Source organism: Protopterus annectens, chromosome 6.part0 (genome assembly GCF_019279795.1).
Source record: "Protopterus annectens isolate FY-2018-M chromosome 6.part0, PAN1.0, whole genome shotgun sequence".
NCBI lineage: Eukaryota > Metazoa > Chordata > Ceratodontiformes > Protopteridae > Protopterus > Protopterus annectens.
The window spans coordinates 480801809-480827411 of record NC_056737.1 but is presented as its reverse complement, the minus strand read 5'-3'; the positions used below and the strand labels follow the sequence as shown (position 1 = coordinate 480827411).

The 25603-nt window shown below is 40.4% G+C and overlaps 1 protein-coding gene across 1 annotated transcript in view; it reads right to left on the bottom strand.

Moving 5' to 3' along the window:
• Nucleotides 1–25603, bottom strand: part of STARD9 (StAR related lipid transfer domain containing 9) — a 1457104-nt gene that overhangs the window by 198336 nt on the left and 1233165 nt on the right. The window contains exon 26 of the mRNA XM_044073541.1: nucleotides 17763–17946. Within this exon, the coding sequence (XP_043929476.1) occupies nucleotides 17763–17946 (184 nt within the window). The remainder of the gene's footprint in view (nucleotides 1–17762; nucleotides 17947–25603) is intronic.

Below are 25603 nucleotides of genomic sequence, written 5' to 3'. Positions count from 1 at the left end.
TAAGTATTCCTCTTTTCATTTGTACAGGATATTTTGCAGAATATCCAGCCTGAAATACTTTATCAAATTCACACGCTTATTTCTTTCCAAATGTGTCTCATGTAGCATTGCTAATTGCACTCTGTATTTCTTAATATCATTTAACACTATTTCCCTTTTGTCTATACATAGGAGGCCATTCATGTTCCAAAATATGTTTAGTGTAGACATTATGATAAAAAGTTATTATTCCCACCTGTTATACATGGCAGATATTTAAATGTCTATTTGTAACTTTTATGTTACATGCATCTACTAATGTCTGGCAAGTTGATCTTTCATACAGTTGTTTCTCGTCATCTCCACTTGAAGCTATGTCATACTTTACAAGACTTTTTGTTTTAATAAAATAAAATAAAACACACACACATACACACATAACCTAGTCATTTAAACTCATAAAACTAAGTACATCTTCAAATAATGTAGTTGATTCCCCCTGACAAGAACAACTGTCTCAGATCCACAGCTGCACTCACAGGCAAAACCTAAGCTAAAATTAAGGTTATCCATGCTATGACACGTTACAGCCTGTGATCCTAAACAGAATAATTGCTTTCTGTTCTTGTCTAATCTTCTTTATTTTCCTCCTAGATGTGAAAAATAACTTATATGTTTTCAGAAATTATTAACTTTTAGCCTAAATAAAAATTGCACTGGCTATTTTTAAATACATCTAATTAATACTTTGTTCTAATAAATGCATTAAAGTATTTGGTTACCAGAAAAGCTGCTATCTCATCCAGTAATTTCAACTATTTTTTACTGAAACGCTTGCTCTTGTATGTTCTAATTTTAGGTTTCTCTCAGTAAGCAATGTCCTGGCCTCTCAATTAATTCCCTTCACCTTTAGACTGTTTCCATGGGAACATAAGATCAAAACATAGAGCTGCCCTCGGTTCCAGATTTCTCAACTGCCACTAAACTTTTCTTTGCTTACAAAACACCATTTATTACATTGTGGTCTCTCATTTTTTAAAAATCCAAATGCATTCACAAGAAACTTTGATTAACCTATGCAAAAGTAAAAAGAAAACATTTCAATTCTACAGATGATATAATCAATGTACTTTTACATCTCATTCCTCACCCCAACAACCCAAGACTACAACCTACAGACTTAAACCTGCTTTTGTCCAGCCTTTCTTATTACACTGTAATGCCTACATTTCTTACAACTAAAAAAAGAGAGAAGAAAAAAAGCACCTGTTTTAGTACTTTTATCACACACAAAAAAAAAAAAAAAAAAATCACTGAAAATATTTTACTATATTGCATGCAATTTATATCATAAAATGTTTTATGAAATATTATCAATAATAGTTTTACTTGCAGTTACTTTCCCTCTTTCTCCCTCTTTTTCTTTTTACTTTTACTGTAATTCCTAACATTACTGATGTGAAGTGGGGCATACGCCTGTCAGTCTCACAAAACGTTTAACAAAATCAACAAATATCTCATCTTTCTTAGCCACTTTTTCTTGTAAAGTCATATTTCACAAATGTGATTGATGCTTTATAATCTCACACTTATTCACTAATTTCGATGTTGCTGGTTTTCATCCTGTTTATCTCCCATCTTCCAACCCCAGACAAAGTCCAAGGTATACTCGATTCTTCAATTCAACTCCTGTACTCTTTCTCAAGCATTTTCCTTTGGAATATTGGAAATGGTTTTATTGGCAAAGTCAACCTATGAGCCTTACCATTAGAAGAAGCAGCAAGGCCCCCCTTCTATCTGATAGCTCACCTCTTGTTGGATAAACTTTTGTATTTCCCCTTAGACTGTTCTGCATAGAAAAATGCCTTTGATCCTCCAGAAAAATACTCTGAAGACAGCTGGATAAAGCACCTTGAATCTCACACCTGTCTCTTAACATTCCTTGACTGCTGGGATAAATTGGTTTCTCTTCTACCTGGTGTACAGTGAATAATTTTTCCACAAACACTCTACTGCCTCTAGTTTTTTAATATTTGCCCTTCTGCCACAATTTTGTCAATATCACCTCTTTCTGATGGTATGAGTGCATCTTTACTAACACAGGCCTTCGCTGCTTTCTCATGGCCAGGTTTGGAGCAGTCAAACAATGTGCCCTTTCTACTAACAAATCCTGCTGTGAACTACCAATCCAGTTATTTATTTGGGTTTTCATAAAATTAATACGGTCAATTCCTTCTAGTTTCTTTCCTCTAACTCTACCATTTTTTGAAACATCTCTTCTAGAGCAGTAATAATCAGCCAGCCTTTTCTTTATTTTGACCTCTGATTTTTGCACTTGTATCAGTTTATCTTAATAGCTGTTTAATGTTTCTTCCATTTTTTTCAAACCTGCTGTTGTTTGAGTTAATATACTCCTTCAATGTTTCATTTATTTTAATCAAATCTGAGCACATATGATTTATTTTTTCCTCTAAATTACTGGAAGCCACCTCTTCTACTAAATCTGAAGCTTGAAATGCTTTTTGCAGAACAGCTGCAGTATTCAACAAAGGGAAGTGTTTTCTCTTCACATTTCCTGGTTGATTTTCTTTCTTTCAAGTTTTTTACACTTCTTTGCTGGTATCCAGGCGATGTACTTACTAGTCAGTAACTGAATTTTATTCAAGCTGGCAATATCACATGCTGCTGTTTCTCACTTTCTTTTTTCACACCATGAGAGCTGAAATTAAGCCGATGATCAGTGTGCAGCCATCTTGGAAGTCAGAAGTATATTTATTTTTTATGTAAATTCAGACACCTCCACCTTTAGTCCCTGTCTGTCTAAATGTATGGAAGACATTATAGCCTTGCACTGCCAGTGTGCTCTCCATGGCTTTAAACCATGCCTCAGCGACTGCACAGATGCCAGCATTCTCTAAGGTTAGGAGAGCTTGTAGGGGAGTTTCCTGTTTAGACTGCTAACATTGATCAGTAACACCTTTACATTTCCTTGATTTTGATTTATGTCAGAAGTACTTTCAGTTTGGCAATGCCTAAAAAAATAATCTAATACTTGACTCCTAGTTCTGTACAGTAAATAATTCTGGGTTGGTACTGAGAACCACCACTTTTTTTTCAATTTTAAATATTTTGGGTCTCCCGGCAGCTGATTATCAGTTGTTCCCTGGGACTCCTGCTTATTCACTGTGTGTACTGAACTTGATCATCATCCCATGGACTTTCTCCTAACAAGGTTCGGGGCCTACTGAGATTGAGGTAATTTGGTGGGCAGCATGACATGGCAAAGTGTGTTTTTTGTTTATGCACTTAAGTTCCTATACCCTGCACACATCCATCCAGACCACAGGAAGTCAGGAAGTGAAATGGACATTGCTTGAGTGCATGCAGATAGTTCATATCAGTACTAGAGTAACAAGTCTCTGCAAGACACTAAATCAGGCACAGTGTTTAGGCTATTGGGCAGTCTAAAATATTTAGTAAAGGTATTTTTCTTTTCAATTTATTTCTATTTCAAGCAGGAGGAATATGGAACTATTATGGCACAGTGCAGGGGCAGCAATTTTCATGCAACAAGCCAGGCCTTCCAAGAAATTAGGGGATGTAAGTAGTCAGGCACAATCTAGAAGCAGTAGTTACTTGTGCTAAGGCATGTTAGATGCTATCAGAAGCTGGACCGAAGCCTCGTTATCAGCTGAGCAGCTACTTACAATAGTTTACTATGAGACGGGCTATAATCCCCAACAATAATTATGAATAATATTATACAAAATAAACAATGATATTGAATTTATTAAGGAAAAAAACAAGATAGTAAACTTTCAGAATGCACTTATACTGCTTTGGGTATATGATTAAATATGATTATACTCAACAAATGACAACTGGCAATGAACATTTTGTTTTTTTTCTGTTTTAAAACTACAGCTCTAATTTATTTATCTACTTTTATTTATCCTCTGTTGACCAGGGTAGTCTCACTAGATTAGTGATCTTTTTTCATGGGAGACACAAGGTGGTATTTTATACTACTAGGAAAAATTTAGCTAAGGTATTGCTGGGGAACATCACTTACTCTTTTTGACCGGTGCCATGGTATCCTTTATATCCACCTGAGCTACCACCATCTCTAGCAGATAGGACTTTGGTTTAACAGCTGATACGTAGCCTTTCTGGTGATTAGAAATAAATTAGACACCAAAGGGGGCAATATATTGCACACCCGCATTTTTATGAGTATTATGCCATCTGTCTAATCATGTTAATATATAGTTACATTTTAGACTTATGTAATGCATTGATTAAAACAATAATATAATCTATTTAAGTCTTTACTTTCTTTCCACTCCTTGTGCTGTCCTAGGAGGATTCAGTGCAAAATCTGTAACAGGAAAGTATGACTACTAAGAGCTGTGTTATGTCTGTAGACAATACTGATTTTTTTAATGTCACACCAAGCCATCTATCCTAGCAGTTTGAAAACTGTACCACAGACACACGGCCTAAGGAAGGCTTTCACACAGGAGACAAGCAACAGTGAATAGCATGGAAAGGGTGGAGCAAAAGGGGTAGCTGCCCCAACAGCAAGCCGTTAGGGGGAGTGATTTCAAAAGAATTGCTGACTGGAAATGACTGCAGTTCATTTAAGCAGCTGTGGTTACTATGGCAGCTGTATAAATAGATGTGGTCATGTGTTAGTGACTTCAGCGAGGAGGTGATAGAAGCTCCTGGCTACAATTCTGCTGTTCTGGGGACTTTTAGTTTGGTACTTAGATTGTGACAGGATTGTTTTTGTTACAAACTCTGGGTTTTGAAACAGTTAGAGTGTGACCTGTTGAGAGTACCAGTGAGCTATCTATGTCTCTGGCAACAGTGTGCATTTCTGAAGAAGGAACATAGCTTTAAACTATATTTTTACAGCAGAAATGGAATTAGAAAGAATATCTGTTTCTATACCAATTTGTTGACTATGACGGTTCACCTGGGAACTGTTTTTTTTTTTTCCAGCAAAGACATGAACAGAAAAACGTTTGTATGCAGTGCTGTTTCTGTTAAGATGTTTGCACTTATCAGTTTCCACTTCAGTGCAGCACAGAGTCTACTAATTTAGCTACACTTGGTCAGCTATCATTATGATCTTATGATTTAGCTAGCACCAAACACACAGCAACCCTTACCTTGATACATGAACTCCAGTGAGGTAGAAGAGATTCTTTTAATGAAGTCCAACACTAGGGAGGGACTCACTTTTTTTCATGTAGGATTTGAGGAACCTGGTGCAGAGTACTTGGATAACATCAATATTATTTAATGTTTAGCATGTACTTCTTACGGAAACAACTCGAAGGACTACTCATAGTCACTTTCTTAGGGCTCTATGTATACCAAAAGGAACTGTAATCAGTCAAGTAAGCTTATAATTCGAAGTTTTATAACATTTCTTTGATCAAGTAAATGTGTCAGAGTCCATCATAACACTTATATGAAAGTGCAGGACTTAATCCAACTTTAAGCACAGCTATCACATTGACCAATAAGAACACATAGATTACTGTAGATGCACAGTTGTCACTGACCAATGAGAACATGTAGAATATTGTAGATAAGGGCTTAGAATATTCCTGACATTAGCAAAGTATCTGATAAGGTAACACATAGATTCCTTTTAAAGAAATTAGTAATAGCAGTCATTGCACTGGTGTTGAGTTTCTCTTCTTACTACAGCAAGGATGATCAGAGATTGACTGGTGTTCCAAGTATCAGAGTGCTGCCAGGGATAGAAAGATACAGTGACTAATGGCCTGCTTACAGAGGTGGAGGGTGTGAGACACACAGAAGAAAGCAGAATGATGTGATACTGCACTCCTTTGGACACACACACACACACACACACACACACACACACACACACACACACACACACACTCACACACTCACACACTCACACACACTCACACACTCACACACTCACACACACACACACACACACACTCACACACACACACACACACACACACACACACACACACACAAATGTGGCTGGACTCTTATGACATGCCTTAGGTTAGCAAGCATGGAAGTGTGCATGTGTAAGCTTGCTAAGAAAGAATTCCATGCAGGGGAAGATCAAGGGATTCAAGTAAAAAAGTAAGCTCCCCATGTTTCAAGGCAACAGCGGTGCCCTTGACTTCTCATGGCATGGAAAGGAGGGCTACCATGCCTTGCAGGTTAATGTAGCAATGTTAACATGGCCATGGAATTGGTAAGAACAGTATGCTGAGATTCATATATGCCAAGAACTGGGATAGTCTCTAGGGAAAGAGAGTGACATATAAAAAAAGGAAACTCATATCATAATAGTCACAATGCTAATAAATTAAATGAGGGAATGGCTGGTAAACAGAAAACAGAAGTTTAAGATAGGGATGTTTGGAAAGGGGTAATATAAATTAGAAGTAAATCTAAAGGATCTACTTTGGATATACATCTATTTGCAGTTTATAAATGAGACATTGTTAAAGTTAACAAAATGGTTTTAGATGAATATGCAGAAGACTGTAGTGAAATAATAAACTGCGGACTGAACACGACTCAGCAAGACTTTTAAAAACTATATAATTTTATTGTGGTAAGCGCTTTCGCATACCTTCCTGTACGCTTCCTCAGACCATAAATGTTTCAACAAAATGCAGATAACATGAAAACTGGCGCTGTACTTTGGAAAAAGCAGACATCAAGGTACTGTAGATTTTGTATGCAAGTGGACAGAAGAAAATTCACTGAAACCAAATATGGGCAAGGTCAGACTATACAGTATGAGAAAACTTACAAAATAAATAAATAAATAAATGAAACAGCGCAGAGCACCAGTAATGAGAAAAACTAATTTATATGTCAGGACTTGGGGACTGTTACAGGTCATAAATTAACTTATTTAATAAAGGTGTTTATATTTCTATGAACATACACGACTGATACATATGGTGGTATAAAGAAAGTACAATTGTGTAAGACAACAGTCGATACTCAAATGATCACAGTTGCAGTAGCCTTAGCCATATGGGTTACATCCTGCCAATGATATAGCAGTCGGCCAAGCTTCCAAAACCTCAAGACATCTTGCATGTACCCAAAATGTTAGGCATTTTGAGCGGAGCTGACTAAAGGACAAGTTTGGGATTCATGCCCTTTAGAGCTTTCCTGCCAACACAGAGTGAGGCTGAGATCTGAAAGGAAAATGCTAGGAAGAACAAAAAATAAATAATAACAACCAGGCGCAACAACATACCATAAAACGGGGGGGGGGCTACTGCAGCAGTGATACTTCGAGCATCTACTGTTACACTGATCACTGCTGCAGTAGCCTTAGCTACACTGGCAGATTACCCTGACTTACTACATTTGGGAGGTGGAAGGAGTAGAGTCCAGGAGTCCCTGGAGAATGGCTCTTTTAAAGCTTGATCTAGACCTAGAGAAGGAATCAAGCTTATAGTATTTTGTAAACGTATGCAAAGAGTACTAAGTTGCTGCTTCTAGAATACGTTTGGAATCCAATCCTTTCCAAAAAGCCACAGATGAAGCCAAGGTCCTGGTAGAGTGAGCCTGAACTCTGCCAGGAAGAGTTTTGTTGTTGAGAATCTAACAAAAGGTAATAGCCTTAGTCAACCATTTGGAAAAAGTCTGTTTTGACATAAGCTGTCCCCTCTTACCTTCACAACAAATAAACAACTGATCCAAACATCTGAAAGATTTAGTTACCATTTTAGACACAAAAGGACGATTAGTTCTCAAAGAAACCCTGTCCCTGTGGAAAATGAGATAGGGTTGGATTCACCATAAGAGCTTGGAACTCACTCTTACTGCAGTCAAAAGAGCAATCAGTAAAACTGTCTTCCATATTAAGTACCTCAAGTTAGCCAGGTTAGCCAATTCAAATACAGCAAGCATTAGCTTTTGTAACACCAACTTAAGATTCAAAGCAGGGGCCACCTGTTTTCTTGGATGCCTCTTATGCAAAACCCCTTTCAAAAACATTTTGATAAGAGATTGCATTGAAAGAGGATGATTCATGTGCAGATATGCTGGATGTAAGCTTCTTAACCCCCAAAGGCTTTCGGTATTCGAGGGAAGCCTTCCAGCTTATTAGTGGAAGTGGTAAGCACTAGGTAGCCTATCACAAAATTGTAGTTTATTGGCCGTTTGGGCAGTTTTTCCATCTCTTTCAACTTTCTGGTTTAAAAGCCCGCATCTGTGCTTTTTTCCCCGCCTTTCCTGTAACTAGTCTAGTCCAGATACAGATTTCCTGTATCCAGGACTGTTTGTAAGCTTCTGAGAGGTACCAAAGTCTGCTCTTCAATTTTTCCCTCACATCTGCTAGTTCTCTCCTCTCCTGCACTTTTACTAACTTATTAGTCTAGCACTTTACCAGACTTCTTGTAGCAATGATTGTAGCACACAAGAGTGCTACCAGCACTAAAGGTTCTACAAGGAAACGGATTAAGTACTTATTATTAATGCCCATCCCTACAGGGATGTCCAAAGGTCAGTTTCCTGTGCTTTCCCCTATTAACCTGGTGAACTTGGGCATCCTGAGGCAATGTAGCAACTGCCTCATGTACACCGACAACCATCTCCTCTTACCTCCCAACACTCAGACTTGTGAAAGATGTACTTATCTATCCCAAACTGGAAGGCACGCGCTATGCAGCCAAAACCAGAATAGCTGGTCAAGAGTTGAAGGTCAACACTTGCACCATACCACATGGAACACACAGCCCTCCAGAACACACACCAGCACTGCCTTCACATAAAAACACAAACCACACACCCACCTTCGCGGAGGCTCTCAATAAAAATCTAGCCAACAGCAGAGACCTCAAAGGCAGAAACACACTCGACCACCATAACACAACACTAATCACGAGACACACAACTCTCCTAAACAGTGTACCACTCAACCAAAGCCCCTAAGGCAAAACAGCATGCCCAACACACTAGTCATATGTGACTTGATATTGAGGCACAATGATGTCCCACTCACTAGGTTGAATAAGGAGAAAGTAAAAGTCAGCTGCCTGTCAAGTGCCAGGATCTGCCACAATGCACGCACTCAGGTCTCTCAACAAGAGCTACAAATATGACTCTGTCATTGTACATGTGGGTGTGAATGACCTGAGACGTACCTCCCTGGGCTACATGAAGAGAGACGTGGAGGAGCTCTCGGATTATGTAGCCCAGGTGGGTATGACCCTAGCCTCGAGCAGCATCCTACCATAACCCAGAATGATACCACAGTACAAGCAGAAAATGATTGATTTCAACAATTGGTTAAGTATCTGGTGTCATTCTAAGGGGATCCAGTATCTGTATGCCTGGGATGACATGACTGACAGACCTCGATGCTTGGGATGACATGAGTGACAGACCTCGATGCTTTACTAGAGATGTCCTGCATCTGTCACCCCTGGGCTTCCGGATACTGGCCAAGGCTCCTGCCACCCCTATAGTGCCTTTTTAAGGTGGTGTTCCAAAGACCAAATTACCACCGTAGCAGCTACAAACAAATGCAATCTGAGGTTCATGCTGCTCAATGCTAGAAATCTAAATCTCAAAATGCACTCACTTGAAGCACTCCTTAAAATGGAGAACATTGACATTTATGCTGTAACAGAGACCTGGTTCAAGGCAGCACAAAGCACCCCTGCATTACCAGACTATAACTCATTCCACACCTTTCAGCCCCAGAACTTGGACAAAAGCTCCAAAGGCAGTGGTGTTTCCATAGTCATAAAGGATGTGCACACCTCCAGACTGGTAGCTCAACATAACACATCAGAGATACTTTAGGCACAGCTAACACTGGATATGACAGTGATTCAGGTTGTAAACTGCTACAGGTCCCCAACCATGTCCCAAGACTCGCACTCCATGTTCCTAACCACACTGGAGAATGTTAGGGTCCAAACTAACACTCTCATACTAGGCGACTTCAACTACCCCTCCATTAACTGGGAAAACTACTCATGTACCAATATACTTGCCCAACATTTCTGGGGATTCATTAATTCCAATGCCCTGGACCAGCTCGTTCTTACCCCTACTAGAGGTAGCAACATCCTTGACCTGGTCATTACTAACATGGGCAACGTTTGCTGTACACCAATAGTCAACTTCTCCCTAGTTAGATCCAACCATAAACTAATCACCTTGGAAATCCCCCCCCCCCCCCCGCAATGGTAACCTCCAAGAAAAACTTCTCCAAAGCTAACTTTGGGCTCCTAAAAACAGATGTGGCTAACGTCACAGTACCCATGCAAATGGAGAATAGCTGCATGATCGCCGAATTATACACCAATGCACTGTACAAACACGTACACAAATGCATGGATCTCGCCATACCCAATAGAACCAAAATGCTCTACTCCAAAAAAAGGAAGCCAATCTGGTGGTCCCCTGCCATCAACAAACTTTACAACAGAAGGAGGATATTGATGTGGAATAAGGTGAAGTCCCAAGACTGGAAAAATTCCCTTATCAGCCTCAACAAAAAGTTGAGATCCCTCATCAGATCCTCTTAAGCTAGCTATGAAAACAGAATTGCAGCAGAAAGTAAAGACAACCACAAGGCCTTCTATAATTATGTAAAGAATCTCCATGGCAATACTCAGATTTGCTCTGAGCTACTGCACAATGGTACCTCCTATACTAAGCCAACAGATATTGCCAATATACTGGCCGACAGAATCAGTCCCAACTTTACTCCTCCCCCCACAGGACCAATCACAATACCAGTGGATTGCCAGGCACCCAGTATTACTGCTGCACAGGTTAAAACAGCACTATCCAAGGCCATGAATACAGCTTCTATAGGACCTGACAATATCCCTGGTTGTGTTCTACATGAACTACAGAGTGAACTGGCACCTCACCTGTGTGCCCTGTTCAATCACAGCCTCACCTCAGGCTTTGTCCCTACTGAATGGAGCACTGCTACAGTCATCCCTCTCCACAAAGGAGGAGTGGCTACAGTCCCAGGGAACTATCGCCCCGCCCCATTAGCCTGATGAGTCTGACATGGAAAGCTATGGAATGCATCATCATGGACCTAACAAACAAGGATATAGGGATTCTCCAAACTCTAGATCCCACACAGTTTGGTTTTGTGAAGGGTAGATCATGCCTGCTCAACTTGGTCGACTTCTTTGAGTCAGTCACCAGAGTTGTGGATGAAGGCAAGTTGGTTTATACAGCCTACCTTGATCTGGTCAAGGCCTTTGATACCATTCCCCACTCAGGAATCATAGAAAAACTCACTAAACTTGGCATCAAACCGTATGTAAGTAGGTGGGTTGCAAACTGGCTCACAGGTAGAACCCACAGTGTGAAACTAGCTGACTCCAAGTCAGGTTGCCGATTAGTCACAAGTGGAGTCCCACAAGTTTCGGTCCTGGGTCCTCTCCTATTTGGTATCTACTTCTCTGATGTCCTGGCCAACATGAAGGGACTCTGGCTGACAAAGTTCGCAGATGATTGCAAGTTGGGAGCTATTATTAACTCTCCAAGTGATGTTGACATCCTACAGAATGGCCTCACTGAGACCAACGACCTGTGTCAGAACCATGGTCTTAAGCGCAATGCCAAAAAATGTGTCATCATCCCCTTCGGGAAAAACCTGGTTCACATGAATTACCACATCGATGGTAGTCCATTGAACACAGAAGGCATTATAAGAGATCTGGGAACACAGGTTGACAGCAACTTCTCTTTTGATCACCACACTGTCACTGTGGTCAGAAAATCCTTGTATATGGCACATCACATTACTAAGAGTTTTGCATACAGGAATAAAGAGGTCATTGTCTCCCTCTACTCTTCCCTCACTAGGCCAATCATAGAGTACAATGCCCCATTTATTTGGCATGTACCTCACTAGACACCTGCAACAACTGGAGAGGCAGCAAAAGTACCTCACAAAGAGGATCCTAGGCCTTAAACACTTGTCCTATATGGACAGACTCAAAAAAACTCCAGCTACTCTCGGTCTCATATCGCCTACTTAGAGGCGATCTCTGCTTGACTTACAAAGCCATGTCTGACCCAGCTCTGTTAGAAATGTTACATCTAAAGAAATCTCAATCCGTCCACACCACACACTCCAGAAACCTCAACCTCATCACCATAATCAACAGAACGTACTGGAGGGACAGGTTCATAACCCAGAGACTGCCCATGCTATGGAATAGACTTCCCATACATGTCAAGCAGAGCACCTCACTGACCCTCTTCAAGAGAAATCTTGATGAGTGGATGGGAAATAGAAAATTCACCCCAGGGATAACTCCACTGGCTCTACTCGACAGAAGCACTGGAATCTAAAGTCGGGTGGCACGATGCCAGGGTAATCCTATGGCTAGGCTTGTAAAGGCCTCAGGGCCATTAGCCTAGCACACACCTATGAACCTATGAAATGGCTAATAAATGAACCCTGACATGGGAATAAGAAGGGCCATAGGATAGTAACTTACACAAATATTGTAAAACAAAAGAACTACTAGCCCTGAATGGGTGCGGTAATGTTACTGGCATGAAGTAGAGAACACTCTCCTCTTGCTAATATAGGACCTTCTAGCAGCAGATTTTCTTGCCTCCATTAGTACCAGCTGAACATCCTCAGTAAAGAGGTGCCTAAAAAGAATTAAAATTCTACCACCCAGGCAGTCAACTGGAACCCTTGTTCTTGTGTGAGTTGACCCAGTCTGTGAGGAAGCTTATGGTAATGGTCACTTCCAAAAGAAGGGAGAACCATGGCTGTCTGGTCCAGAAAGAAGTCACCACAACGATCTTGGGGGATTCCTTCTCAGTCTTCAGAAGTAGCATGGATATTAGTGGAAAGGGTGGAGAAGCATACAGAACATTCCTGTCCAAGGAAAAAAAAAGGCATCTGTCTTCCAGGTTTTCTTGCATGGAGTCCTAGAGCAGAATCATGCCAGCTGATTGTTCAGAGAAGAGGCAAAGAGGTGTGTATTTGAGGAATTCCACACAGATACAACAAATCCTGGAAGATCAACTGATCTAGTTTCTATTCCTGAGGGTTTGCCCTTGTCCTGCTCAACTTCTCTGCCACACAATTATGCTCTGACAGAATGTAAGATGCATGTAGAGTGTGAATGTGCTGTGCAACTATATCCCAGGCTAACATGGGTAGCATGCAAAGGAGGTTTAACAGTTTCCCCTTTCCTTTTGATGTACCATGACTGTGGTATTGTCTATAACAACCTGAAGAGGTCCTGGGGACCAAAGATGATCATGTCTGTCCTTGGTGTCCCACTCACTTTGCACTTTTATCCCTCTTGAAACTGCTCCCTAAGCAAAATCTGAGGCATCTGTGGTGACTGACCTCTTTAGTAAATGGAAGGATAAAGGGAGATCTGTATTGATGGATATCGGTTTTCCCCATCAAGTGATTTCTTTTCTGGCACACCCCAGCACTAGAATTTTTAAAGACAAAGGGTGTTGGTGCTGGAACCAGAGAGACTTCAGATACCACTGTATATTTCTCATGGAGAGTGTTGCCGGGGGTATCTTGAGAATCATAGAAGCCATGAGACCCAAACTCCTGAGATATTCTCCTCATAGTGACCAAAGTCTGAGTGGAAAACTCCTGACAATAGATCTATATATATATATAGATCTATTTTTCCTGTGGAAGAAAAACTATTTGAATTGTGACATCTAGAGCCGACATCCCAGAAACACAATCCTGCAAGGAGTCAAGAAAGACTTTTGAATGTTTTCTTTGGATCCCAGCTTTTGTAAGAGATCTCTCACCCTACAGAGAGATTCCTGACACTTTGAAAATGACTCTGCATGGATAAGTAAACCATCCAAATATGGAACAATGTGGATACCATGTAGTTTGCAATGAGCTATAACTGAAGCTAGACACTTTGAGAACACTCCTAATGCAGTGGATAGTCCAAAGGGTAAGGCAGAGAACTGATCATGTGATCCACAAGCACAAAACCTTAAGAAACACCTGAAATCTGGATGAATAGAGATGTGATGTTAAGCATCTTTTAAATCTAGTGTTATGAGGAAACTTGAATGAGGAAGAACAGCTAACAGGTTGTGAAGTGACATTGTTTTGAATTTGGGTACTATCACAAACAGGTTTAGGAAAGAGAGACAGAACTGGTCTCCAAGTATTTTCTTTCTTTGGCACCAAAACATCCTTGAATAAAATCTCTTTATCACCTAGGAAGGGGGTACTGGTTATATCACTTGCTGGGACAGCATGTGATGGACAGGTGTAAATAAAAGACTCTGGTCTGGAGGATGAGGAATTATAGCCTGGAATGGAGGAATTTCCTCCCATTCCCATCTGTAACATTGATGAAAGATATTCAGAACTTATTTGTCTGAAACTATCTGCTGCCAAAGAAAAAAGTACGGATTCAGACTTTCTGGAAGACAAAAGAGTGTGTGTGTGTGTGTGTGTGTGTGTGTGTGTGTGTGTGTGTGTGTGTGTGTGTGTGTGTGTGTGTGTGTGTTCGGGGAAATATTCATTCTGATTTTTTGGACTGCCCTTGGTTTTGGGAGCTTCCAAATTCTTCTGGAACCCCTTGCCATTTCTTCTTTATTTTTTTTTTCTAGAAATAGTCTCAGATATAGAGAAACCTCCACAGGGAGAATCAGAAACTGAACTCTCCTCAGAGTCTGAATCAGAAATCTGAGGAGAAAACAGTGCATCTCTCACTTCCTCCTCCTGTCCAGATTCAGAATCTTGAATCTCTTCAGGTAAAGATGTATCTCTCTTACCAGAAACTACCTTACAAGAAAGATCAATAGCCTGAATGAAACCCTGAGCCAGACCCAGTAAACTACTCCGGTCTAAGGAAATTTTAGTAAGTGATTTAGATACATGCCTGGCTTTCTGCTTCTTTTTGACAGGAAACATTTAGGCTAAGAGTGTTATTAGTGGCAGCAGCAGTTTACTTAGGGATGGGCACAACATTCTGACAAAATAGGACTAACAAGAGTGGCTCTCCCATGCCCTCTGAGGGGATCCCACCAGCCACAGAAGATGTACCTAACATCCGGTCCACAGTAGCTGCAGGTGCTACAACAGAGTTCTGGGGTAAAATATGAGTGGTCTGAGCTACAACAAATATCTACAGCAGTGTCATTCACCTGTATTTCAGGAAAATCGGTGGCCTGTTGTGGTAGCAAAGGCTGTTTGCTAAACTTTTTCTTTTTGTGGCTGGAAGAAGGACAGGCTATGAGACCAACAGTTTTGTTCCATTGTCAAGTCGACAATGGTGCCTCTTTCCCATGGAAAACGAGTAGTAAATGCCTGTAAAAATAAAGTCTTTAAAAGTCACCTTTATTCCCCAAACACAGAAAAAAGAAATTTAAAACACTGTTCCAGTCCCATAAATTAAATAAATACAATTTTGCTGCAGAAAAAAATGGTTTTCAGTTACTTTAAACAACTTTTAAGTTGATAGGATAAGAGTGCTTCGGTTTAAAAGTATATTACAGTCTTGACAGTTATACTCCTAGCTTTAAAATAACCTTCCTGAAGAAGAAAGTATAAATGATAAGCAAAATTATTAAAAGGAAGAGTTTTCCCCAAAGGGAAACTTATCAGCCCAGTAAAGGAACATCACAAGCCGACAAATGACCCCTGAAAGCCTCAAAGGAATGTACTCTTTGTTGTCAGTAAAGCTCTGAACGCCTCGACACCCAAACTCGTCTTTTAGTCAGCTCCACTCGAGCTGCCTTACTGTGTGTGGAAGGTGCCCTGAAACTTTGGAAGCTGGCCAGCTGCTATATCCTTGGCAGGATATAACCCATATAGGTAACGCTACTGCAGTAGTGATCAGTATGATGAATGTAGTACAGTTGTACAAGTTGAACGATTCTTTCCCTCTCCACACCCTGTCTGTTTTTTTGGTGTTTTTTATGCCAGGGTGTGGATAATTATTTTTTGGAGTTCCTAGCATTTGTCTTTCAAGTTCATCCTCCCTCTCTCTGTTGGTAGGAAAGCTCTGAAAGGCTTCGCACACAAACTTGTCTTTTAGTCAGCTCAGCTCAGAGATGAATGACAGTTTGGTTGCATCGAAGGTTTGGAAGCTGTTCGTATGTTAAATCCTTGGCAGAATATAACCCATGTAACTAATGCTAACATAGCTGTAATCAATATGATGAACATTAACTGGATGTATTTTAAAGGTCATCAAATCTAGGTCACCTGATGTTCTGATAGCCACGATTTAATTTTTCAGTGAGATATAAATTTGAGCATGTGTGTGTGTGTTTGGGGGGGGGGGTGGGCAACAATCTGAAATCTATAAATAGACTAAACAACACTAACGGGGTACAAAGGCATTATACAATGAAATTAGATGATATGACAATAAAATGTACAAAAGACACTAAGAACAAGAGGATATTTCACCCTGTAATAAGAGTTCAATATGAAAACTGATAGTTGTGATGTTCAAGGCTTCTAAAGACAGCTGCCTAATAGAGTGTTTGGAACTTCATGTGTATCAGCATCAAATAAAACAGAGTGTAGCAATATAAAGATACAATGTACAGAATATTACACAGAACTGGAGAGAGACGCTTTCAGAGAGAACAGCTGAGAATTTGAAAAAATAATTTGAGGTATTAAAATGTGCTATAGACATGGAAAAGTTCAAAGTTTTACTTTATGTAGAAAAGAAACAGTGGGTGAGAAATAAGACTGTAGGAATAAGGTCAAATCATACTGCTTGAATTATGTAATGATATATGCATGTAGATAAATGTATGACATCAACTCTGAATTCAGTCCTATTCACATCAGGTCCTGCTTGTTTTTGGGTCCTTTCTTTTCCTCCTTTGCCTGCAGGGGAAAGTTATGGCAGGACCTCTTTTTCCAGGAAGAAAATAGATATGTTCACCATTCTTATATTCATTCACTCTCTAACAAGTTGCATCTGACTCAGAGTGATCCTGCAGACCGCCCCTGCTACTCACAGAGTTTGCAAGACAAACGGAAAAACAGAAGTAACTTATTAAGTCTTTCTTCCATATCATAAGTACCCATATCCCTGTGGGTAATTTAGAGTTTCTGATCCACCTTATAGCTTATCTTTGGAAGCACCAGAGTAATCCTATGCAAGCACAGGTACGATGTGCAGACTCTGCATAAAGGGCACTTTAGTCAGGAACCAGACTGGAGACCCTTTTGCTGTGAGGTGGTAATGTTAGCTGCTGTGCCATTCATGTGGTACAAACATCAAAATCATTAATCAAATACGATTATGAAGCTGGGTTGCCAGTACAGCAGTTAGATATCTACCAAAATATAGTCATCTACATTCAAAAAATAGGACCTAGATAACTTTATGGCAATTTAGAAGTGAAAGATAAACTGAGGAAAGGAACAAATATGACATTTAGCTGGCTTCAGGAGCAGGCCAGTGTCACAGAAGTCATTTCATCATATGAAGACTGAAAGGGAGGCAAACAGACGCTTGAGACATAAAATTAAATGTGGAAACATACATCTTCTATATTGGTGTCACTGCAAAGCTAGATGTATATAAACACAGCCCAAGAAAGATTTCAAATGACAGGATGCCACACATTTGGGACTCAGACAGCAGAAACTGAAAATATTCAGAAGGTACATCTGTGGACACAAGAAATTCAGAGATGATAGGGCCTGCAGATGAAGATCAGTTGGGGTGAGGTAGAAAATAAAGATCAATAAAAAATATATATGGCACTGTTACCTGTATGACTTGAGATGTTATCTGCTTCTGCAGGCGTTGTTTCTCTTGCTCTGTGCGTTCTCTCAGCTTACTCCTTGCCTTTGCTATTTCAGTCTTTGCCTCTTCACGTGCCCTCTGATACTCTTTCAAGAGTTGCTCAATCTCTGATGGACTCTGAATAGCACTCTTCTTTGGGTCTTGTAGTCTGAGATAAAAATCAAGAATTACAATTTTTCATTAAAGGAATGCCAGGAAACAAGATATGCCAGGTTCTCATCGTAAACAATCAATTTTTTATTTGATAAAATACAGAAGTTAAACATACTGCATATACAACCACAGAATAGAGAAATGTAAAGAAAATATATAACAAAATGAAATGACCGAAAAATGTTATGGAACACAAAACAAATGCTTTAATCCAAAAGCATATCCACACAGCGAGCACTTTTGTTTAAACAGGTAGACTTCATCAGACTATAGTCAGGGGATCAATGCTGTAACTGCCTTCTTTTCATGAAGACTACAGTCATAACTGATGTAATTTCCTTCTTTTCAAGATTTTCTGAACCTTTTAAACCTGGAAGACTGCAGGCATTCAGTCTAACCTGCTAAGAATATTTCCTCCAATCCAATTCATCATCTGCATCCAACCTTACGTTAACATTCTTAACTATATCAATTATGGAAAAAGTACAGTTGTGTTACACTTTCCATAATTGTAGATCTTAAAGCAGATCAATGTTGCAATACAGATTCTTGGGTCTTACTGCCATGCAGAAGCCTGCGACCAGCTAGACTCTTAAGAGTCTTTATATTACTCATAGCAGATGGATGTCCGAAGACAAAAATCTGGGTATCAGGGCATAAAAGGGGTGCCTGTTGCACAATCTCCAGGTCTTTCTAGGCTGTGATAGTCAGTTAGATGCCTGAGGACAACACAACTCTTCCAGTTGTCAACATTTTGAGAGAGAGAGAGAAGAGAAATTTCTAACCATGGACTAGAAGTAGAGAAAGGGTATTATGCTGGATAAAGTATACCTGGCCAGAAAAAAAAAAAAAAACAGGCATGGGGTGAGAGGCCAGCAGACAGAGGGGTAGGAGGGTAGAAATATGTACTGCGAACACTGATCTACTTGAACATCTACAGTTATGGTAAGTGGGACACAACTGTGCTATGTGGTTTATTATCAAAGGGAGGAAAATCACAACCGCGAACGGTGATTTCCATGATGCATATCCTCGACTCATACATATTAAATTAGGTTGTAAGGTCAACGCAACAAGATCGACAATGTTCTGTTGATCTTAATGTTAGCAACTCCCATTGCCAACCATGCTTCGAGTCCCTGCCTTATGTACGTCCTTCTGAACAGACGTACACATGATCATCGACATTCCGACTGTCGCTCCTACCATGTTCAAGGAGGAGGCTGTCGTGCAACTGAATGTCAACATTTTGACTGTAAACTGTGCTATATTCTTCGTAGTCATTGTTGCAGTACTGATTCTTGGGAGGACTCGAATAGCTACAGCTTGGGGGGGGGGGTCAGGTGGCCTCTGGGACAGCAGATTCTGCAGGTTAGAAGTAGCAAAGCCTGCCCTAGCTCTACATGCAGTGCCTAAATTGCAATGTTTTTTGAAAGGTGTGGACATAGATCCGTGAAGCAGACTCCAACATGCCCTGAGAAGGGACTCCTTTTAGGAAGGCAATGGTGGTGCACTGTGTTCCATGGATTGAACCCTATCATAAGCTGGTAATGGCTTTCCATGATGAGCATAACAGAAGGTAATACAACTGGCTATTCATTTTGAAATAGTCTGTTTGGAGATGGGTCTACCTTCTTTCCCTTTTGCAAATGCCAGTAAAAGTTGTTCTGCTCTATTTGGGAACATTGTTCTGGTAAGGTAATACCTTATCTGTAGGTGCACATCTTGGGAATGTAGGATTTGTTCAGCTTTATTTTGCTGGTTAGGAAAAAACATTGACAGGTAAATAGCTTGATTCAGAGTTCTGATACTACACTGAGCATAAAGGAGGAGTTCGTTCTGAAGGTTATCTCTATCTCTGTTAAAAACAACGTTTTTTGCACATAAGGGCTTGTAGTTCTGAAACCTGCCTGGCTAAGGTGATTGTTATCACTAGGGCAGTCTTCCGAGTGAGCATCTTTAAAGGAGCAGCAGCTGATAGCTCAAAAGGTGGCAGGGTAACTTTTTCTAACACACAGTTCAAGTCCCATCCTGGCAGGTCTTAGGTGTATAATCCCTTTTAGGAAAGGTTTCAGGTGATTTGAGAATAGCTAGGTGGGAAGCAGTGAAGGCAAGAAGAAATGGCTGAAGCATGCATCTTAATACTGGAATAAGGAAGGCCCTGGTCAAATAATCCTGAAAGGTATTCCAACAGTAGATTAATGCCCACATGAGAAGGAATGACACCTTAAACCTGGCATTGTAGAAGTATGACTTTCTGGTTGTTGGTTTTCTTGACTCTCTCAAGAAAGGTAGCACCTCAATACAGTAGTTTACATTTTCTGGAACTGAAATGCAATCCTCCATGTACTTAGTTTGTGTGTGTTCATGTGCGGATGAATGACAGACTCCTTTAACTGGGTGAGTAGGTCTATCATTGGTGAAATAATTGTCTCCCTCTTCACTGAGGGACAACAGGAGGGAGAACCAGTATTGTCTTGGACAGAAGGTGACTGTGAGTATCATGCTCAGTCTGTCTGATGTCACTTTTATCAAAATGCTGGGGATCAATGGTAAGGGACGAAAGATATACAGGACGAGGTCTGTCCATTTGAAGGATAAGCCGTCTGCACTCCATGTCCCTGTCTGTTGAGTTCCAAAGCAGAATCTTTGTAGTTGTCTATTCTGATGACAAAGAGATCAATATTGGGGTGTCTCTCTTTTGGTGGGTGAGGTCCAAGAACATCTCTCTCTTCAGCATTCATTTATTGGGGTCCAGTAGGAACTTGCTCAGTCAGTCTACAATGGTGCTGTTCTGGAGGATGTAGGATCCTATTAGTGCCAGCTGCAGTTCTTGTGCCATGTGACAATATTTACTGCCAACCAGCAAATGCAGCAAGAATGAGTTCCCCCTTGTTTGTTTGTATACCATATAACTGTGATGTCTGTCCAGATCTGCAATGTTCTTGGAATTTTATCACTAGAAGCAATGCCAGTATTTCTTTCTGCTTTATGTGCAATTTCCTTTGCTCTGGTGTCCAGATACCCTGCACCTTTCAGCGGTCCTAAGTGTGCTCTCAGACTATTTCTGAACTGTCTGAGGTGATGGTTTTATGTCACTGGTAAAGAATTCTTCCATGGGTCCCACAGGATGACGTCTTTACACCAAAATACCTCCATTTTAGTCAGGTGAGAAGAAGCACCAGGGTTTCCAGGGGTTTAGAATATAGTTCACAAGTTTATTTTTAGGAACTATTGGAGATTTCCCATGTGTAGCTTTGCAAGTGGATCTATTAGGATACAGGATGCCATGTATTCCAATGCCTTTAGGCATTCCCTTATAGAGACTGTTTGCCTTAAAAGTACATTGTGCAGATAGTTTGTCAAGGAAAAAAAACTTGTCTTGGGGTAGGAAGGCCTTTTCTTGTACTGAATCTGTCAGTGTACCCACAAAGACAATTATTGTGGGACTTGTGGAGGTTGAGTGTTAGACCCACCTTCTGGAAGTAGTCCATGGTGATTTGCAGGATTGCTTGAAGTTCCAGGATGGGCTTCCCCTGTACAAGACAGTTTTCCAGGTAAGAATAAGTTTGAACCCACAGGGTTTTGCAGTGGGCTATAACTAGAGCTAGCCATTTGGTGAAAACTCTGGCAGCAATGGATAAGCCAAATGGTAAAGCACAGAACTAGTAATGCAAACCTGCTGCCATAGTGAAGACATTTCCTGCGCTACAGAAATGTGAAGGTAGGCACTAGCATCCTTCAGGTTAAGGGTAGTCATACAGGCTCCTTGAAACATCGTGCGTAACAGTTTTTATAGGGTTAACATTTTAAATTTGGGAATGTGCACGAAATTGTTTAACTTTGACAAGTTTAAAATAGTTCTCCAGGTGCCTTCCTTTTCTTGGGACAAGAAATATCATTGAATAAAACCCTGCACCCTCATCTCCTGCAGGGACTAGTTGAATGGACCCTTGTTGCAGAACTTCTAGCAAGATGGGGGGAGGAGAAGGCCCTCTTGGTCTTTTGGGGGCCTGTGGTATCCCTAGAAAGTGGTGTTGGGGCTTTCCCTGAACTGAATGGAATAGCCTTTTTCTACAATACTTAGGAACCGCCGGTCCCCAGTGATGAATTTCCACTGCTGTAGGAAGGAAGACAGTCTCCTTGTTTGAGGGACGGTGATGGTGAAGTGGGTTTGGAGATGGGTGGGTGCTGTGTATAGTCACAGCTGCTCTCTGGAGGGATAGGGTCCTCTGATCCTCCAGTTCTAGGGTGCTGTTCAGGTTGCCACTGTCTAGTCTGTCTTGGCCTCTTGGCTTGGGGAAGCCTCCCCTTTTTCTTGTCTTGTAGGCAGATGCCAAGATTTAGAAGGATAATTTAGAAGGATAATTCCTGTTATATCTAGGTGTGGTGGGACAGAAATTATTTTACAGTTTTGATTTGTTTCCCCATTTTGCCCAATTTCTCAAAGATTTTCTCTGCAGGGGGGCCAGGAACTTATTATCCAGTGGGGTGTCCAGGAGTTCAGTTTACTTGGTCAGTGTGTCTGCTAGTGACAAAACCTATAGCAGCTGTTCTGTGTGATGCAGCCAGTGCATTGTAACCACATTCCATTGAATGTCTAGATACCTGGAGTGTTGATCTAGCTGTCTCCTGCAAGTCTCTCTACAGGACCTTATCTGAAATGCCATCTGTTTAGCAATGATTTGTTCTTGTAAGGAATCTTAAGTACTTTACTATGTGAAATTGTCAGCTGAGTGTCCTTAAAGTGATGGCAGCATATGTGTAGGTCTTTTTGCCAAATCTATCTAACAATATGCTCTCTTTACCATTAAGCAAAGGGTATTTAATTGCAACCTAAGGGGCACTCTTGGTGGATTCAGTATATACTACCGAGGGATCTGCTTATGTGTTCTTGTGGAGGTGTATGTGGGTGAGACAAACCCTATAAAAACACTCCAGCTTTCTAGGGGCAGGTGGTAAGAAGTCAGGGTACAGAGAGATGTCCTTAAAGATATAATCTAGAACTATATGTACTGGGGGAATAGCCAGTGGCCTGAGAGATGGAAGGCTTATAAGTTTTCTATAATGAGTTTGGGCCAGAGAATATTCTTTGTTCTTCCAGTTAAAAGCCTGCATCTTGAGCAATGTATCCCCAAAGAGCAAATCCTAAGGAGAAGAAGCATAAGAGAGGGTATTACCTGAATCAAGAGTCAGGGAAGGTGTTCAGCATAAGGCAAGTCTTCTTCATCTTTGGATTCTGAGGAGTCTAAGTTCTCCTGAAGATAACATCCCCCCTTTTAGAAAGACAAGTTTCAAAGGCAGACGCCTGTGGCTGGCTGGGCTCCCTGGACTTCATAAAAGTCATGAACGTTTGGACTATCTTAAGCAGGTCCTGTGCTCATCCTGGGCTGAAGCAGTTGAAGACTGGGTTGAATGCTAGGGCAAGCTAACCAGTTTCTCTGATTTAGGAGTCTAAAGTTTTGAAAGCAAGGCCGCAGTAAGTGGGTGGGCAACCAAGACCTTTTGTTCAGTTTGCGATAGTTTGTTCTTACACAGCTGCCGAAGAAGTAAATTTATCTTCTTCAGTAATCAACACTCAAATATCAGAAACTGAAGCCTGCAGAGCATCTTTGGACTCAGCCAATGTCAATGTGGAAGTAGCCATAACCATACTGGGCTTCTGCCATTGTGGTCTTCCAAACGGTCATACCAGAGGGCCCAATTCTAGTGGTCGTCCAACCAGGGGACTGCAGAGGCAACTTGCCTGAGTCATCCACTGACCCGACTGCAGATGGGGAAAGTTCTCCTTCATGCAGAGACTCCATCTCTTTCATTTTCTTATCTTTGCATTTCTTGGGCAAGGAACTGGACGAGTTGAAGCATGTGAAGAAGCAGATGGGGCTGGGGCTGAGGACACCATGGTGGCTGCAAGGATTTTGGCCCAGTGCTTACGGATTTTCAAGCAAAAACTAGCATAATCCTGACAACAGAAACATCGTGCTGAGGCCCTAAACAAAACAGAGTGGAAATTTTTATATGGCATTTACTTCCCACACTTTAAGCAGTTATTGACCTTTTTAAAGATTAATTACAAGAAATTTTCCCTAGTGGGGTATTTAACTAAAAGCACAGTTAATCCGTGGACTGTGTTAAATTAAATGTACCATATCGGACTCCATGGCTTGAAAAAATTGGAAGATAGCTCTGATGGATGCCCCTCTTATACACTGACATCCAGATGTCAGTCCATGGACATTTCTTAGCTAGGGATGATGTAAAGACACTGGAAGAGCTATGAATCAGTGCTGCAACACTGACTATGAATGAAGAATATAAATAATTCTTACCTTTTCTGCACATCTATGCACACCTGTACACAGCATTTTGTTTTGATCATAGCATCTACAACACACATATGTTCATGTATTGTAAAATGCTCTGTATGTTTTCTCCATTATAAAATGTCAATAAATATACAATACATGTGGAGTTATAGTTAAAGATACCATAAACTTTCACTCTATGATCATTAACATTAAATGAAGACACCCCTTAATATATGAAATCTACACTGCTTGCAATCAAAACATTTGTAGGTGCCATTAGCTTTCCATATTTGATTAAGGACCAAGAAATTCAATATTTTTTGGAAAAATACATTTACAATACTTGTCTATTTTTCTGACTAATAATGGTTGGTTCCCATATTGTTGATCAAATTGAACAACCCTCTACATATTTTCCAGTTGTTGCTAACTTAAGAATGACTGGCTCATCTATTGATGAGTTGAGTAACATACCTGCTCCAAAATCCTTCCTTTTAGCTAACACCTTCTCAATATCTGAACTTCTAACAGGCTTAAAATTGTCTTTTTACCATTCTGTAGTTCAGATAGGAGGTTATTAAGTGTTCCCTTGCAAATAATTCACCTTCATCAGTTAAACTACCACCACCAAACTTCCCCTTTACAATGCTATTAAGGTATGCATTACTTTGAACCAATTTCTTAAAAATGCTTCCCATGTAAACCACATATTTAACATAAAGCTTTAGAGCTAAACATTTGGCAGTGTCAATGGAAGACCAAATGACAAGGTAAAATTCACTAAGGCACTGCTTGTCCATTGCATAAATGAAGACAATTTGCATATTTAGTCTCAAAACAAAAATCTCTGGACAGTTACTGCAGAGATGAGATAGCTTTAACTTCATTTGGAACCTAGGACTCATTTGGAGAAATAAAGGGCTATTCTGGTACAGTGGGTTTGCATAATTTTGGACTGAGAATAACAGGACAGTTGGAAATGTAAAACTGCTTCATTAACAAGTGTTTAGGAAGGCACAAAAAAGCATCAAGGAAATCCTGGTTTCTCCACGCAAGAGATACATATATACTCAGAAGGAACATGATCAGAAGATTAGTGGTAAAGACAGAAAAAAGCAAAACAATCTAAGCAAGGAGAAGTAAAAAATGTGTAAGGTAATGAGCAGGAATAACCACATGTTAGATAAAATGCTACACGAGCTAGTGTCTTTCATGAAAGATCAGTGTCTTGGTAGTATGACAGTGACAAAAACATGAAGTACCATGACTGGGGAGTAAACATACAGTGGAAGATACTTAGTATGAGGAATAGATGGGATCGAACAGGAGGAGGAAGAGATGGTC